The sequence below is a fragment of the Lynx canadensis genome, chromosome F1 (genome assembly GCF_007474595.2).
Source record: "Lynx canadensis isolate LIC74 chromosome F1, mLynCan4.pri.v2, whole genome shotgun sequence".
Classification (NCBI taxonomy): domain Eukaryota; kingdom Metazoa; phylum Chordata; class Mammalia; order Carnivora; family Felidae; genus Lynx; species Lynx canadensis.
Window position 1 is genome coordinate 59,621,019 of NC_044319.2, and position 15,038 is coordinate 59,636,056.

Consider the following 15,038-nt stretch of genomic DNA (forward strand, 5'->3'; position numbering starts at 1 on the left):
GCAACGTGAAGGCTGCTTGGGATTCTCTGCCTCCCTTTCTCTCTGCGCCTCCCGTCCTTGCACTCTCTCTCCCTGGCTCGCTCTCTCTTTCTATCTCTCTCTCAAACATAAATGAACATTAAAATAATCTTTAAAAAAATAAAATAAAATTAGCAATTAGACTTCCAGTCTGGACCTGAAGTCAATGGGACAATAGCACTTTAGAGACTATGTATGCCAGCCTACAGCACAATGTTTGCTTTGAGGTGGTTTCCAGAAGGTGACCATTATCTCCTTGTGTGTCAGTTTCTATGTCTGTTTTCCAAGTGCTGGATTGGCCAATGATTGGAATTTAAGCAACCCTCTTTGTTGAGTAGAAATTCTACGACTGTGATTTTCTGGGAAATTTGTGTAACCCTTAACTCTGCCTCCTTTTGCCCTCCTTTCCACCTGATACTTCCTTTCAAGTACATCAAACCATAACCACTTCTTCCCAACAAACAAACCTTGCACACGTTCATACTTCCCAAGAAAGTTGTTATTGCAATGGAATGACTCTAAATAGCTGATTACAATTCCACCATCCCAAGTGGTTGATACCTCTTTGTGGGGCTCACAAATGCCTCTTTGAGCTTCCCGTTGCCAGTTAAACCAGCTATGATTTTATTTAACTTTTTGGTATTTTTTTTTAATCTTTGTGTTATTTCGATTTGTCCCTATCTCATCCCAAAGCAGCACAGCATAGAACTTTCTGACCTGAATTCCCCTCTGAGCTTCCCATTTTGACCAAGTTGACTGTGTTAGTAAGTGTTGGGCACCTCTCCATCTTTTGAAAAATTCATACAGCCTCTTCTTTTCTTGTGCATCTCTTCTGCTTTGCCAGGTCAAGCTGGGAACTACCTGACTTGAGGGAAGGGAGAGTAAAAGCCATCAGTGACTCAGATGGGGTGAGCTACCCTTGGTACGGGAACACCACAGAAACTGTGACCCTGGTTGGTCCCACCAACAAGATCTCCAGGTTCTCCGTCAGCATGAATGACAACTTCTACCCAAGTGTGACGTGGGCAGTGCCAGTGAGTGACAGCAATGTGCCACTGCTCACAAGGATCAAGAGGGACCAAAGTTTCACTACCTGGCTGGTGGCCATGAACACCACCACGAAGGAGAAGATCATTCTGCAGACCATCAAGTGGAGGATGAGGGTGGACATTGAGGTGGACCCTCTTCAGCTCTTGGGGCAACGGGCCCGGCTAGTGGGCAGGACTCAGCAGGAGCAGCCCCGGATCCTGAGCCGGATGGAGCCCATCCCCCCTAATGCACTAGTGAAACCCAATGCCAACGATGCCCAGGTCCTCATGTGGAGACCCAAACGAGGGCCACCTCTGGTTGTGATCCCTCCTAAGTAGAAGCAGACTGGCCTGACTGTGTGTGGAGCACATGACGCTGAGACACGCAGTGAGGCTGCCAGGGGTGGCAGGAGCCAAACTGAGTTTCTGAGCCAAAGCAGACCTCTCGGTTTGCCAGCCTTTGCAGCCACTTGTGAAGAGTAGGGCTGCTTCTTGGGTGGTAGAACCATAATCCTTAGGAAAATTCCCTTCCTTTTAGGAATAAAGAAATCGCTGATTTGACAGACTTGCTGTGATTACCATGCAAGTAGCCATATTTTGGAGCTGACCAGGATGATTCTTTTATCTGAACTATTGACCATTGCTTTCCTGCGAGATGCAGGGGATGGAAACAAAATTAAACAGTGCCTGTGGCAAATGCTGCTTCCCAACCAATTAGAAGTGGGAGTGAAAACATCCACACCAGGTGTTTGTAAGACAGACAGTCCCACTGTCTGACTGGAGGGTGCTGGGGATGGGGGTGGAATGAAAGTCAGGTGGCGAAGAGAATGGGGAAAGAAAGAAATAAGTTGTTATTACAAATTAATACCTGTGAATTTATTGGTAGACCATCAGCTCTTCAACATACTCAGTGGAATGAAAGGCACACTTTAAAAAAACGAGAGATAGAGTGATATGGGCTCCCTTCTGGAGAGCCTCCTTGGAACTGTCCAAGGTCCTGATGTGAACAGACAGATGGAGACTCTCAATGGTTCCATCTACCCACTTCTTTCCAAAATCTGATCGTTCGGAGTATTCCTTAATCACAATATTTGGATAGATAGTTCCTGTATTCTACAGTAGCTATGGTATTTGGGGCCTTTGCCATGTTTTTAGTGAAACCTTAATTGCAATTTTGTTTACAGCTGCCTATTCTGTTCCCCGTTTCTAGCCCTAAATTTACAAAAAGATAATTGTTTCTAAACCATGGAATCCATGTAGAATTTCAAGAACATTTTAACAAATAAGAATACTATTTTCATTCCTTTTGTTTTTTTTTTTAGTTTCTGAATGATGTGAACATACAGAATGCACATATGTATACACATGCACGCATTCAAACATACACGTCAGGATGGAGACAGCATAACTAACACATTTGCCAGCAGTGCCTACCTATGTACTTGTAGCCCAGTACATACACTTTTTATCTATATATGTTTATTTTAGCTCAATTTCACAGAAGCTCAACTTTAACTGCATGAGCATTTGTGAGAAAGTGCTTCATAATGCTTAACTTCAGAGCTCTTTAATGAAAATATGAGCTGCTCACATTAAGCAAGACTCTATGGCTGAGATCCAACCATCAAGGATGAGAGACCATATTTCCTTTAGCTAGGCCAATCTCAAACATTTTAAAGAGTTTCTAGTCTTTACAGTAAGAATTTTTCCAGCTCTTCTAGCTTCCATCACCCAAATCCCCCAAGCAAAATAATTATAAACCTGCCACAGTGTCATTGTGGATTTTATGGATGGATACCGGCAGCCTAATTTCAGAGGTGAAAGAGTTGAGGGTCAGAGTAATTATTACAGTCCTATGGTTGGCTCCAATGAGATCTTCTCCCAGAGTCTAGGAATGGAGAAGGAAAAGCAAGAGGACTTTTTAAATTATTTTTATTAAAAATGCAATTAAGTCTAATTTCTTTCAGGTTCTAGTCTCAGGGGATGGTGCTTATTTACAAGAGAGGGTTAACAGATCCACTTGAAATCATGTAGTGTTAACCTCACACCCCAACCACCAGCTACTGTCTTATAGATTAGTTATTGATGGCAAGCTGAGCTATTTATAACAGCACATTAATGACACATCAGTGACTCACAGGAGACCTGGAGACATTCCATTTAAAAATAATTCAGCTGTTATGTCTGTCCTTCCCATGCTTCCTTGTTTTTTAAGGGAGCTCCAAAGAACGCCATGGCTGAAATAAAGCTGCTTATTTTTCACTCTGATGTTCAAAACAACTTTTCCCTCTAAATGAATTAGATGTCAACCTTATGGGATGCTAAGACACTGATCCTAGAATCTAACCCACATGGCCCTATCCTAAGAAAACCTAATATTTAAAAAAACCAACATTGTACCAAACAGCTGGTAAAAATGATCACTTAATTACAAGATCCTATACAAAGTTTCTGTTTTTAAATTCCCCTTGCCCATCCATTAAAACAAGATGACTTCCACAATCACGTTTACATATAATGTAACTTTTTCAAGGGCATAGCTGTATAAAGCCAAGGGTAGCATACTTAACTAGACTTGCTCCTGCTGAAAATTCACACTTTTCAGAGTTTGAAAAGAAATGACCTGGCCAGTTTTCTGGAAAATTATGTAATACCAAAATGAGAAAAATAGAGGGGAAAGTGCTTATAAAAGTTAAAAGCCCTTGGGCAAATATACATTATGATTATTGTTGGTGATACCATTGCAAGCTCTGCAGTTGGGTCTCTTGGTTCTGGAATGAGCCTGGCAGAATGCTCCATTGCCCTGCAGCCAATTATTTTAAAGTTATAGTGGTTTTACAAGGAAACAATCCCTTCTCTTTCTCTGATCCTTAGATCATTACCTTTCAGTTTAGTCAGGATATTGTCAAATGAAAGGCTCTCCAACAAGAGAGAATTCACCTTGAAATCTCTACTGGGGTCACATCTTCCCACCCGGCTTTTCTTCCCCTGAGACTCCCTGGGTCTGATACCAGATGCCGTCAGTTTAGAGAAGTTCACTCAGTGCCTTGATCAGGTTTTAGTTGGGAGGTGTCAGGACTATACTTGGATTCCGAACACGCATATACGCAATGGTTTCTGGTGACACCAGAGTTTTTGATTCCCGTGTGGAAAAGACTGTTTTGTCAGGTCATAGATCTTAAATGTAGTCACCTTTGAGATCCTTTCTTCCACGATCTCACGGAAACTGAGAGTTAAATTAGCTCATCTATTCAGGGTCAGAGACCTAATTAGCAGCAGAGCCAAGAGAAGAGCCTGGGTCCCCTAAATCTCATAGCACAGCATGGTCACACTTACCTGACACCCACAGTCCTCTCCTCGTTTCCATCCCTGAACCATTTACCTTTGTAGCACTAGAGACCATTAAATTCATCCTTTAAAAAATAGGGTGAAATCTTCGTTACAGTTATGTCAAAAACTGAATGTTCCAGATTCCCTTTTATCCATGACAGCTGTTTCAAGATTGAGCTCTTAATCTGGGCCCTTTGCAGCATGGATTTTATATTCCCAGGTCAGTGCTTTAGTGCACAGCACATGAGAAGGCTGGAGGCTGGTCCTCACTCCACCTACCATTCCATGGGCCTTTAATAACTCTCTGTCTCTGGTACTAGGAATGATATCTCAGAGGTCAAAATCATGTTCTAAGCAACAATTCTGAGCAGTGAAATAAAAGAATTATGATTTGTAGAGTATTTTACCAAAGGCTTCCACATGCGTTTTCTCATCCCCAGATAGTCTTAGGAGGAGTGCAATATTGTTGTTGGTATTATTATCCCCATTTTACAGAAAATCCATTGAGATCCAGAAGGGTTAAGTGACTCACCCATAGGCACACAAACAGAAAATGTCAGGAGCTGGGGTTTGAACTGGGCCATTGGGCTCCAAATCCCATGCTAGGACACTCCTGCGCGGCCTCCCCAGATGTTCCCTGCCTGGAGGGCACAAAAGACCAGGAAGCAAAGGAGAAAGCAAGTCACTTTCACCCACAGTCATGTAGTCTCTACCAGCTACTAAGAGGATGTATTAAAAATCAGAGAACTAACACTGTTTTCTAGTGCAGAGAACCTTGTAATCTCCGGGGAGATTGGCCCAGAAAAATGCCTGTCAGGGGCTGCAGTGTGGGTGAGCTGGCTGTCAGTCGGTAGCTCTCGGCACGGCACTGGTAATTAGTAGAGGAGAAAATCTGCTCTCCTGGTCCCAGAACCCCTTAAACACCATAAGCACAAAAGGAGGAGGAAAGCAGGCATCCTGCAGTAAGGGTCCCAGCTGAGCAAGGGCCTGCCACCCACCATCCCTCAACACGGCAGGAACAGCCCGTGGGGTGGAGGCAGTGGAGACAATGGCTTTCCGAGCTCCGGTTGGCACATTGGACGATCTTGTTAGAACGGAGGGCACAATTAAACATTACCAGAGCCAGCTCCCGACTGAGTTGCAAAGAAAGATGTAAACACACACACACAGAGACCCACTACACTCACACGCTCCTCGAGCTGAAAAGAAAATTAATCAAAAACCCAATGAACGCCTGAACTCTATAATTAAGCCTAAATGATCCTCAGATAGAAAGGGAGCTGAGTGAGCAAGCTCGGTGCACAAAGATATTTTTACCCCGGAGTCTTATTGCCATTAATTTCTTTTGAGATCTTGAGTACATCTGGTTCCAGTTTCCCTGGTAGGACATCTGCCTATGGAAGACCTTCAGGAGAGTTGCCAGCTCAGTGGCAAGGTTATTGGGCCGTTCCTCCAACACTTTTATGGGAACGCATCTGGGGAGGTGAGTGCCATTGCCCTCCTCGGTCAGCCGTGCTCCCTCCCATAATGGATCGTACCACTGACCTCAGTCCCGCTAACAATTCCTCTGAGGTGTACACGGCTTCACAGTTTGCAAAGGGCTTTTACGGTCCTTTACATAGAGTAAAAAACATCTCTGTTGAAGATAGGAAATCTGAGGACTGGCCTTATCTTTCTGCCTTTATGATTATTAACAACAATGACTCCCGTTTGATTAGTATGCTACAGTTTACACAGTACGGACCCAAAGATTGTGTCGTTTAGTCTCAACAACCCTATAAGATCTGCTTTATAACCCCATTTTGCAGATGAGGGAGTTGAGGAGAAAGGTCATGTGAGCTGTCCAAGGTCCTTAATATGAGTCATGCTCTGAGGACTTTGAGCTTCAGTCTTCTGGCTCCACACCTTCACTCCATTTCCACGGAAACTTCTCTCCCTCACTTAATGAGTGTTCTCTGCTTCTCTGGCCACTGCTATTCCTCGGGCAGGACTGACTAACAAGGGGAGGGAGTCTTTGCAGAGTTGCCCTGATTGATCCCTGGATCCAGTTTGACAAGACAGGTCAGCACTCCTGAGGAGTCTGGGTTCAACTCTCCCAGGCTCTGTGCCTTCAGGTGATTAGGGAGGTTCGTCTGGGTGCTCTGAGGTTGGAGGCCAGAGCCCAGGACCTCAGCATGACTCGAGATTCAGCTGGTGAAATAGCCCTTGAGCAAATCATTTCATTCACCCGGGCTTCAGTTTCCTCCTCTGTTAACTGAGCCACTAATACAATCAGCCGACATCACAAGTCAGGAAGGACAGTGGGATGATGTCTGGAAACACTCCAAAATGTCTCACGTGCTTCCTGATGTAAGCTTATTGTCACATCAGTAGAATCACGGGGCCCAGTGCTTGTTGCAGGATCTTAATTAAGTTCTATCTACTTGGAAGCCCATTTTCCCATTTCAGGGAAACCCAGGCTCCCTGCCAAGTAAGCCTGGCTCAGTGGAGGGTGGTGGGCTTTGAGCTCCCCCTGTCCTCAGACGCTTTGCTGCAGAGACCTGGACCCTGGCAGTCAAGAAAGGAAAGGACACCACTGTGTAGCCGTGTAGAAAGCAGCTCTGGGCAGAGTTTGTAGCTGCAACTCTAAGTAGCTGCAACTCCAAGAAGCCTTTGGTAAGAAAAGGAGGCTGAATATCAGATCTGGGCCAGACTTGAAATCCCAGCACACTTTGCCACCTAAGCCGCCTGGAGAAGCAAGCCAGGGACAGCTGCGTTGTTTTTGTCATGAACTCAGGCAAGAGATACAGAGGCAGAAAATAATAATAATTTTACACACACACACACACACACACACACGCACACACACCTTTTTGTGGGTTTCCACTAATACAGAGGGGGAAAATAATGATATATATTATATATAATTATATATCTATAGTGTGTGTGTTGGGGCAGGGGGACTCTCCCACTGGCCTGTCTCTACACAGTTTCCGATGCCGCAGATCTTGGCCGGGACTCCACAGTTTGCAGGTCGCATTACAGATTTGACCCTCAAAGTACTCATAGAAGGAGGAAATACTTCTTCAAATGCTGCACCATCCCCGCCTCCCCCCCAGGCTGTCCCACCACACTGCAGGCATATTTGGTCATGGCCCCTCTCTCTGACCCCCCTGCCTGCTGTGGCCCCATCGCACACGGCCCCACCTGGACCAGCCACACAGCTTGCCTCAGGACTGCTGCCCAAGGTGCCCTGTCCCCACAAATCACTGTGCCCCCCTCCCAGCTGGGCCCACCGCCACAGGCTGAGGAGAGGTCATTTTGTCCAGCTGGGGAGTGGTCCAGAAGAGAGCCCGCTAGCTCCTCTCACCAAGATAAATATGAAGCCAGGCCGCTGGGCGGCGGGCCACACGGCCACACACAGGAGCCTCTCCTCTGCCTCCGGGCTCCCATTGGTTCTTGGCTAACCCAGAAAACGTGGCTCAGTCCTTAAAACCGCTGTGTCCTGGGTCAGAAAGCCCGAGAGAAGGGAAAACAGACACCAGAATTACAGCAACAAGGGCCCCAGCTGCCCCTGGACCTCCCTGGGGACCGGGAGGGGCTCTGACAGTGCGAGTGACACATTCAAACGACAAGACGGCTGCACGGGGGGCTGGTCTCAGGCCAGCTGAGGCCCAGTGTCTCTGGGAACAGGCAGGAGACAGGAAGGAAGACAGAATGCTTTGCCTCAGGCCAGGCCAGGGATGCAGGGGAACCAACCAAAGTGCCCAGGGTGCGAAATCTCAGAAAGCCCTTAATGCCAGTTTGTGCAAAGACCAGCACTGCGCTTGGTGCGAGTGAACACCCCCCCCCCCCGGCCAGTGTCCACTCTGGACACCTGGCTTGTCTCGCCTGGGTCCCAGCCCCGCTCTCTGCCACCTTCTACGCGTGGTTTTCTTCCCAGGAAGGGTGGGTGAGGGCGGCTACCGTGAGCTCCCTCTGGATACCCATTCTTCCAGCAAGTATTTATACAGAGCGTGTACTGTGTGTCAGGAGGAACAGAGCCCAGAGGGATACGATGCTCGCAGAAGGCTCTGGGCGCCACTCATTGTCCCTCTTTGGGAACCCTACAACACAAGTAACCCCAGAAGTTTAACAAGGGGCCCCCTAGTCTGCCCACGAGGGGAAGCTGCCTTTCCGGCCCCAGGACTCGGTGAGGGTGGGTGAGGTGACAAGGCAGCACTCTGTCAAGTCGTCTGATCTCTTCCAAGGAAAGGCACTGGGGGAAGCCCTCCAGCCGCATCCATACACACGCAGGCACTGGTGGGGGAAGAAACCGCTGGTTCTCTCTCCATCTGCTCTTGTCCCTTCACCCTCACCCTTCAAACCAATTCGAATATTCCTCGCAGACATGATGCAATGAGATGTTAATTGGAAAAATAACAGGAAGGATAATACATGCGCTTCAGGCTGAGAACTATTTCATTAAACTGGGCTTTGAAAGCAAGACAGCCAATTAAATTATTTCCCACTTCACTCCCTCACGTACCAGAAACCATAGAAAGCTATTACTTCTAATTAATTAGAAAAGAAAGAAGGACTCCGCATATGCATATCAGATGAACGGGGACCCGGGCGCTACACCACGTTCTCTCTTCGCGTACAGTGCGCATGCGTCTACGCACGCACACACAAGTGTGCGCGTGCACACTCACACACACGCATCAGGGACTAAGACTCGTCCACCGTCTCACCTGAAGAGTTTCATGGGTCTTCTGAAAACACCAAAAATAAAAACACCTGCCCCCAAGAGTCACTCACAAAATCAAAGGAAAACGCCTTCTTTGGGCACCTTCATCAGGAAGGAAATAGGGAGAGAATAAGCAGCTCTAAACTCAGTTAGATTCCAAACCTCCCGCACCACAAAGCGACTTGTCTGTTGTCCTCTTCAGGAAAGGAGGAGGCATTTCCCAAGCCAGCTCCCTCTTTCAGAGGCTCCGGAGGGGCTCACGGACTGGGGGACCTCAGACCTCCGAGGCATACTTTTGAATTGACTTTGTTATTATGCAGGTCACATGCAGGGCACCCTCACTTTTCCATCTGTGAAAAGGGAAGAAGGCCTGTTCTCAGTGCCATAGTCACCCCCCTCAACGTTTTTCAGCTTGTGAGAACACATTGGCAGAGAGCCCTGAGCTTCCTGTGCCTTGCCTTGGGGAAACAGAGAGACCAAGCTCGACCATGCAGCTAAAATATTTCCTGTACAAAAACTATGCTAAGCCAAAGTCACCCTTACTGTATCGCAAGTTTAATACAATTAACATAATATGAATATTATGATAATGACTCTAATGGTCATATAAAGCAGTCGTCACAATGATGTGACTTTTGCACACAGGAATCTCTCCAGCATGGTCCGTGAGCAGCGGACAGACTCGGAGGTTGTGACAAGGCTTCTGCATGAGCCCACATGGTGCCCCATCCTCCCCCCTCACCCACCATACCTGACATTCTGTCCCATGCAAGACATCAAGGGCTGGCAGAGTCAGTGCCTCTGACCATTCGCGTATTGCAGGAAGGGGAACTGGCATTCGCCGACACTAGAGCATGACAGTTCTTTCAGAGTATGGGGTTTATGGAGGAACCATTTCTAGAATGGCTTTGTAGGCTATGAAGTCCCCCCATTTGTATGCATGATGAGGTCGTTTGCAAACTTCAAACAATTGGAACAAGTTTATTTGACAATAGTCTATGTAAGAATTTCAGGTTTGTTTTCTTCCTGAAATTGAAACCACGCATACACTCTGAAAATGCAACAGTGTTTGTTCATCTGTTATCATAAAAACTTGTTCTGCCATTCAGGGAAGAAAGGGGAGGATGCCTGGTGCTTGGGTTTACCTTGGAGCAACTCCTTCCATGCGTTCAAAACTATTCTTTTTATTCGAAAGACTTAATTAACCCACTTCTGCTTTGGGACCTCAACTATTATATAAAGCAATAGATAGAAATACCCACCCCCACACAAAAATAGTGGTAGCAAGTTGTTTTTTTCTTTAAAGAAAAACTGATTGCCAACTTCGAGTAGTGTAGACCTACACTCAAGAAGTTTTAGTGCGGCTGAAGTGTGCGCCCGTGCACGGGAGGAATACGGGGTAAGCCACGGGGTCCTGATGAATCCTCCTGTGCGTTCAGAGGCTGAAAAACAAGGCCATGGGGTGGGGCCCTGGAATTCCCAACCATTTCTTTAGATCCCTTTATGCCTTGATAGTGGTTACGCCGATGGCTGATCTGGAATCCTTTAATATTGTTTTCGTTTTTAATCATTTTTCAAGACCCGCATAAATGCCATAGACCATCTCTGCAGAGAAATACATAAGTAAATAAGTCCCAATAATTTTGCATCGAATTTCAGGGTCATTGTCCCCTTGAAATCTATTTATAAGGCCTCGATTAGAAACATCGACCTGGAAGGAATGACATTCTTTAGTCACTGTCTTAACGCCCCTTTTATTTACATGTTTTTATGTCCACATACAGGTTACCTAGTAGGACAAGGCACGTCCATCAAGCAGAACCACATGGCAGAGACTAAAGCGGAGGAAAGGAGCCATGGCCGGTGGCTCTAAAAGCTGGAGACCTGGACAGCTGATTTCCCATTAAAACGAATGCCATCCCGTGTGTCTCCTTGCCACCCTCCCATCCCGTGACCTGTACCCCCTGCTGCCCCACCATATGCCATGCAGTGCTCCCCATGGACTGGCTGAGCTGGCTGCTTGGCTCTCAGCAGGCTGTGCTCAAGTGGGAGCTTTACGGGCTGTATCGTTTTGTGTGGCAGGATTGGGTCCATCCAGATCTCAAGTGCATCCCCAACCCTGAAGTTGAAGCTGCCCAGGGAGAAGAGCTGGTCAGCCTGGACCTAGACACCTAAAATGTCTCAGCCTTGGTTCTCAAACTCCACCTTCCCTCCCTACACTTTTGGGTGAGAAACAGCAGGAATGTGTATCTCCCTTTTTCCTCCCGTCTCCACATGGGTGGCCAATGTTGATACTCTCTCGAGATTTCTCTGACCCTTGGAGCCAGGGCCAAAGCAGTCCTGCTTCCCCTGCACCACCAGGCTGAGTGTCTTCAGGTGACCAAGGGCAAAGCGTATGTCAGCAGGATCAGTGGGGTGAGGGGAGAACCACCCTCGGAGGGCAAAAATGGTGTGCATTGTTTTATTTGTTGGTTTATCGATCGGCTTGCTTACTGGTTGGTTGAATTATGAAATATGTTATTTGTTATACAGCAGAAAATCCACTCCCACCTTTGAAGCATCCAGCCCCAGGATTTGTCTTCTTGGCCTCATAGAGCACAGTGAGTTACTCCTCTCTGAAGCCACAGAAAGCAGGGCGGGGGGAGGGGAACTCTCTCTGTGCCCAAACTCTTTCCCCCCACCTAGATTTTCAGCCAGAAATGGGACCTGAAACCACCAGCTAGTGAGGTCACAGAGCCACACAAATCAGCAGAGGCTCAACTGTCCACACACAAGCTCCTAGCATCCCACCATCTCCTCCCCTTTGTAACAGCCCTGCTTTCCTGCTCTGTGTGCGCAGGTGGGGGGTGGCCAGTCATCTGCAGCCTGGCCACCTCAGAACTAGACTTATTTTTCTGCTCTGGTGCCACTTTCTGAATGCCACATGCACACTAGAGATGCCTGAGGAGCGTCTATACCTGGTCCCCTCCCCAACTCATTACAGCAGCATCTGGGGATAGAGCCGGGGAGCAGGTGTTTTTAAAAGCCCGGATGATCCCAACGCAAGACTAGGGTTGAAAAGCGCTTCTAGTGTTTGCGTTTTTCCTTCCTTCGTCCCTCCCACCCACCCACATCCTTTATCCTCTGCTTCCAAGCTTCCTGCCGCAGCAAGAAAGGGAGCAGCCACTGGAGAATGAGAACCCTCTTCCCATTTCTCCAGCCCCTCCTCCTCAGTGAACCTTACCCATCAGGTCAACCAACCTGAGCAGTTCCCTGCAGAGTTAACAGATCTCACCACTTGCACCTCGAGGCTGGTGCCTGCACCCAGCCCGGGGGCGCTCAAACGATTTCCAGCTTTTCCAGGAACAGAAGCAGAAATCTACTCCGCTCTGAATCCTCTCTCCACCTCCCCCAGACTCCCCAATTCCAAAGGCTTAAAGGGCACCTGGGTGACATTTATGTCTCCAAATTCCAACCCTGATGGGAAGGTCCATGCTCGGTCTTTATAACCCAAGTCTTGGCCATGTCTGCAGAGCCACCTGAATTGAATGAGGGTCTACTGGTAACAGAGGAAAGAGTCTCATCGCCCCGAGCCAGTTCTCTCCCCAACAGTCGGTAGGCATCCAAATCCCAAAGGGCTGAGAAGAGACATCTCACCCTTTACACTTATAAGACCTCCACTGCTGAGTGTGAGTAAATGCATGTGTGAATGCGTATACGTATGCTGCGTAGAAACCGAGGTCCATAGAGATGTACTACGTTCATAACGGGCCCAGGTGAATTCCATATTAGATACAAACACAAGAATGTTGTAACATATACAAATTGTTACACACACACACACACACACACACAGCCTCAGGAAACCTGTGATGTGGGAGGAGTTTTTTTTAGTACTCCATCTCCCCCATCTGGGCGATTTCCTGGGGCAAGTACTATTTCACACTTACCCTCCCCACTGCCCAGCCTGTCCCCTCCTGTGCTCTCTCCCTCCATGCCTTCTTTTCCCATTAATCAGAATGTCCCTGCCCCATGTCCCATCTCTCAGGGTCCTACTCTCTGATAGGTGACAGTTCAGTCAGTGGGTGCTAAAGAGTTGAGTGTTACCCCTCCCAGGTGACATTCATGTTTTAATTGGGGCTACAGATAAATGCCTTAATCTGAAGGAGTGGCTCTAATGGTGGGACTTTTGGGCACAGCAGTGGGCCAGTAAGGGAGAGTATTTTTTAACCGGGGGAGCTTTTTAGCGCCCCCCAAACCATACCTATCTCTAAGATCAACCCTTCATAAGTACATGAGCACAAGCCAACACACTTACCTACATACACTTTCCAGAATTTTGAGACCCCTCTCTTGTATTGGCCCAAACTTTACAAATGGGAAAGAAAAAAAAAAAAAAAAAAAAGGAGGAGGGGGAGGAGGAAGAGAAACAACTAAATGAATTTAAACCTCACTGGGAAATGTAGCCTGTTTTTCCACTGGCCACCAGCCGTCAGGCTCACCCCGCCGCCCGTGTGTATCTCCCTTCTGTTCCTTCTCTTTTCTGGGGCGGCCTATCAAGTTCATTTACTCAGAAGTGTCCTCCCTGTGCCCCGCCCCCAACAAGTGTATTCCCTTCCTTCATTGTTCCCCGCTTGGAATTGTGCTGTTTTTCGGTGTTGTCTGGACAAAGAGCAGGTTAAAAGCATGAGCATGTGTGTATTACTTGGGTATTCTGCTACAGTTTGGAGAAAAAAGCCACCCGAGGAAGAGACGGACGTTGGCTCTGCAGAGTGCCTTAAAAATGACTTTAATTAGGAAATTCTGAGTCGTCAGTCTTCGGATGTTACATAAACTCAAACAGATGTTGCATTTCACTTCTCTGGGATTAAAAAAAAAGTTAAATACAGTACGTATTCAACAACAACAAAGTATCTTTTCTCTTTAATTCGGTCATTAAAGATGCAGCGGCTGGTTTTCTGAAAAGCCTGTTGGAAAGGCCCCAGAACAAGCAGCTCAGGGACATACAGACAGCAGATGCAGGAATCCAACCCACTAGGACAACTGGTGGGCTGAGGCCAACTTAGTGCTGCGAACTGGGGACCAGAGAACATTCTAGAAACCCAGAGGGCAAGCCTTGTCCTTCCATACCCTGGCCACCACCACTCCTCTCTAGAGCACCCTTTGGCCAGTTTCTGCTTTGCTTTTGCTAAGTGATTTTTCTTTAGCTTCACACTCGCTATCTAGGATTCTACTAAAAGAAGATGATGGGAAAAGTCGATGCTCCCGGGAGTAGTCGAGCCTTCTAGGACCTTGCCTTCTCTCCTTCGGGGTGTTTCTTAATGGTCAGACCTTATCCGGGCCACAGTGGGAAGTGCAGGTGGGAGGGAGATCTTGATGTGTACGTGGATTCTGAAAACTCTGTGGGGGTGGGAAGGAAGTGAAGACCACCGCTCTTCCAGCTCCAGCCTGCCAGAGCCCCCTCCTGCCTCTCCCGCCTCAACCTCACCCTGCATTTCTGCTGGAAGCCAGCACCTGACTGTTAAATGCTCGGGGTCATCCAGCTAATAGCTGTTCTCTCCATCGGACCTTTTGCTCAAATCTATCACGGCTGTTTTCTACAAGAGCTGTGACCCTTTTGAGGGAACAGCAGTTTTAAGGGGGCTAGGAGTCAAAAATTTACATTCTCTCTCTCTCTCTCACACACACACACACACACACACACACACCATTCAAAAGAGGAAGAGCAAGAAGGAGATCCAGATACTCAAATAAAAAGTGGTAAATAGTACTTTCCACTACCAGCAAAAAAAAAACGGTCTATCATGCATCTCACGGGGTGAGGGGAGCACATTTTTAAACATATCTATTTATAACTAGGACACCCCACCATCACCATGTGAACCAAGCAGCACATGTCCAATTCTATGGGAAGCACATTTCAGAAAAAGGGACATTTCAGAAAACGCGATTCCTGCCTCTTCTCCATTAAAAAG

The 15,038-nt window shown here is 47.2% G+C and overlaps 1 protein-coding gene across 1 annotated transcript in view; it reads left to right on the forward strand.

Annotated features, from left to right (window-relative positions):
- The window catches only part of FAM78B (family with sequence similarity 78 member B), an 81,472-nt gene extending 79,132 nt beyond the window's left edge, over nt 1–2,340 (forward strand). The window contains 1 exon segment of the mRNA XM_030302797.1: nt 863–2,340. Coding sequence (XP_030158657.1) covers nt 863–1,385 — 523 coding nt within the window. The 3' untranslated portion in view covers nt 1,386–2,340.
- Nucleotides 2,341–15,038: the final 12,698 nt, after the last annotated feature.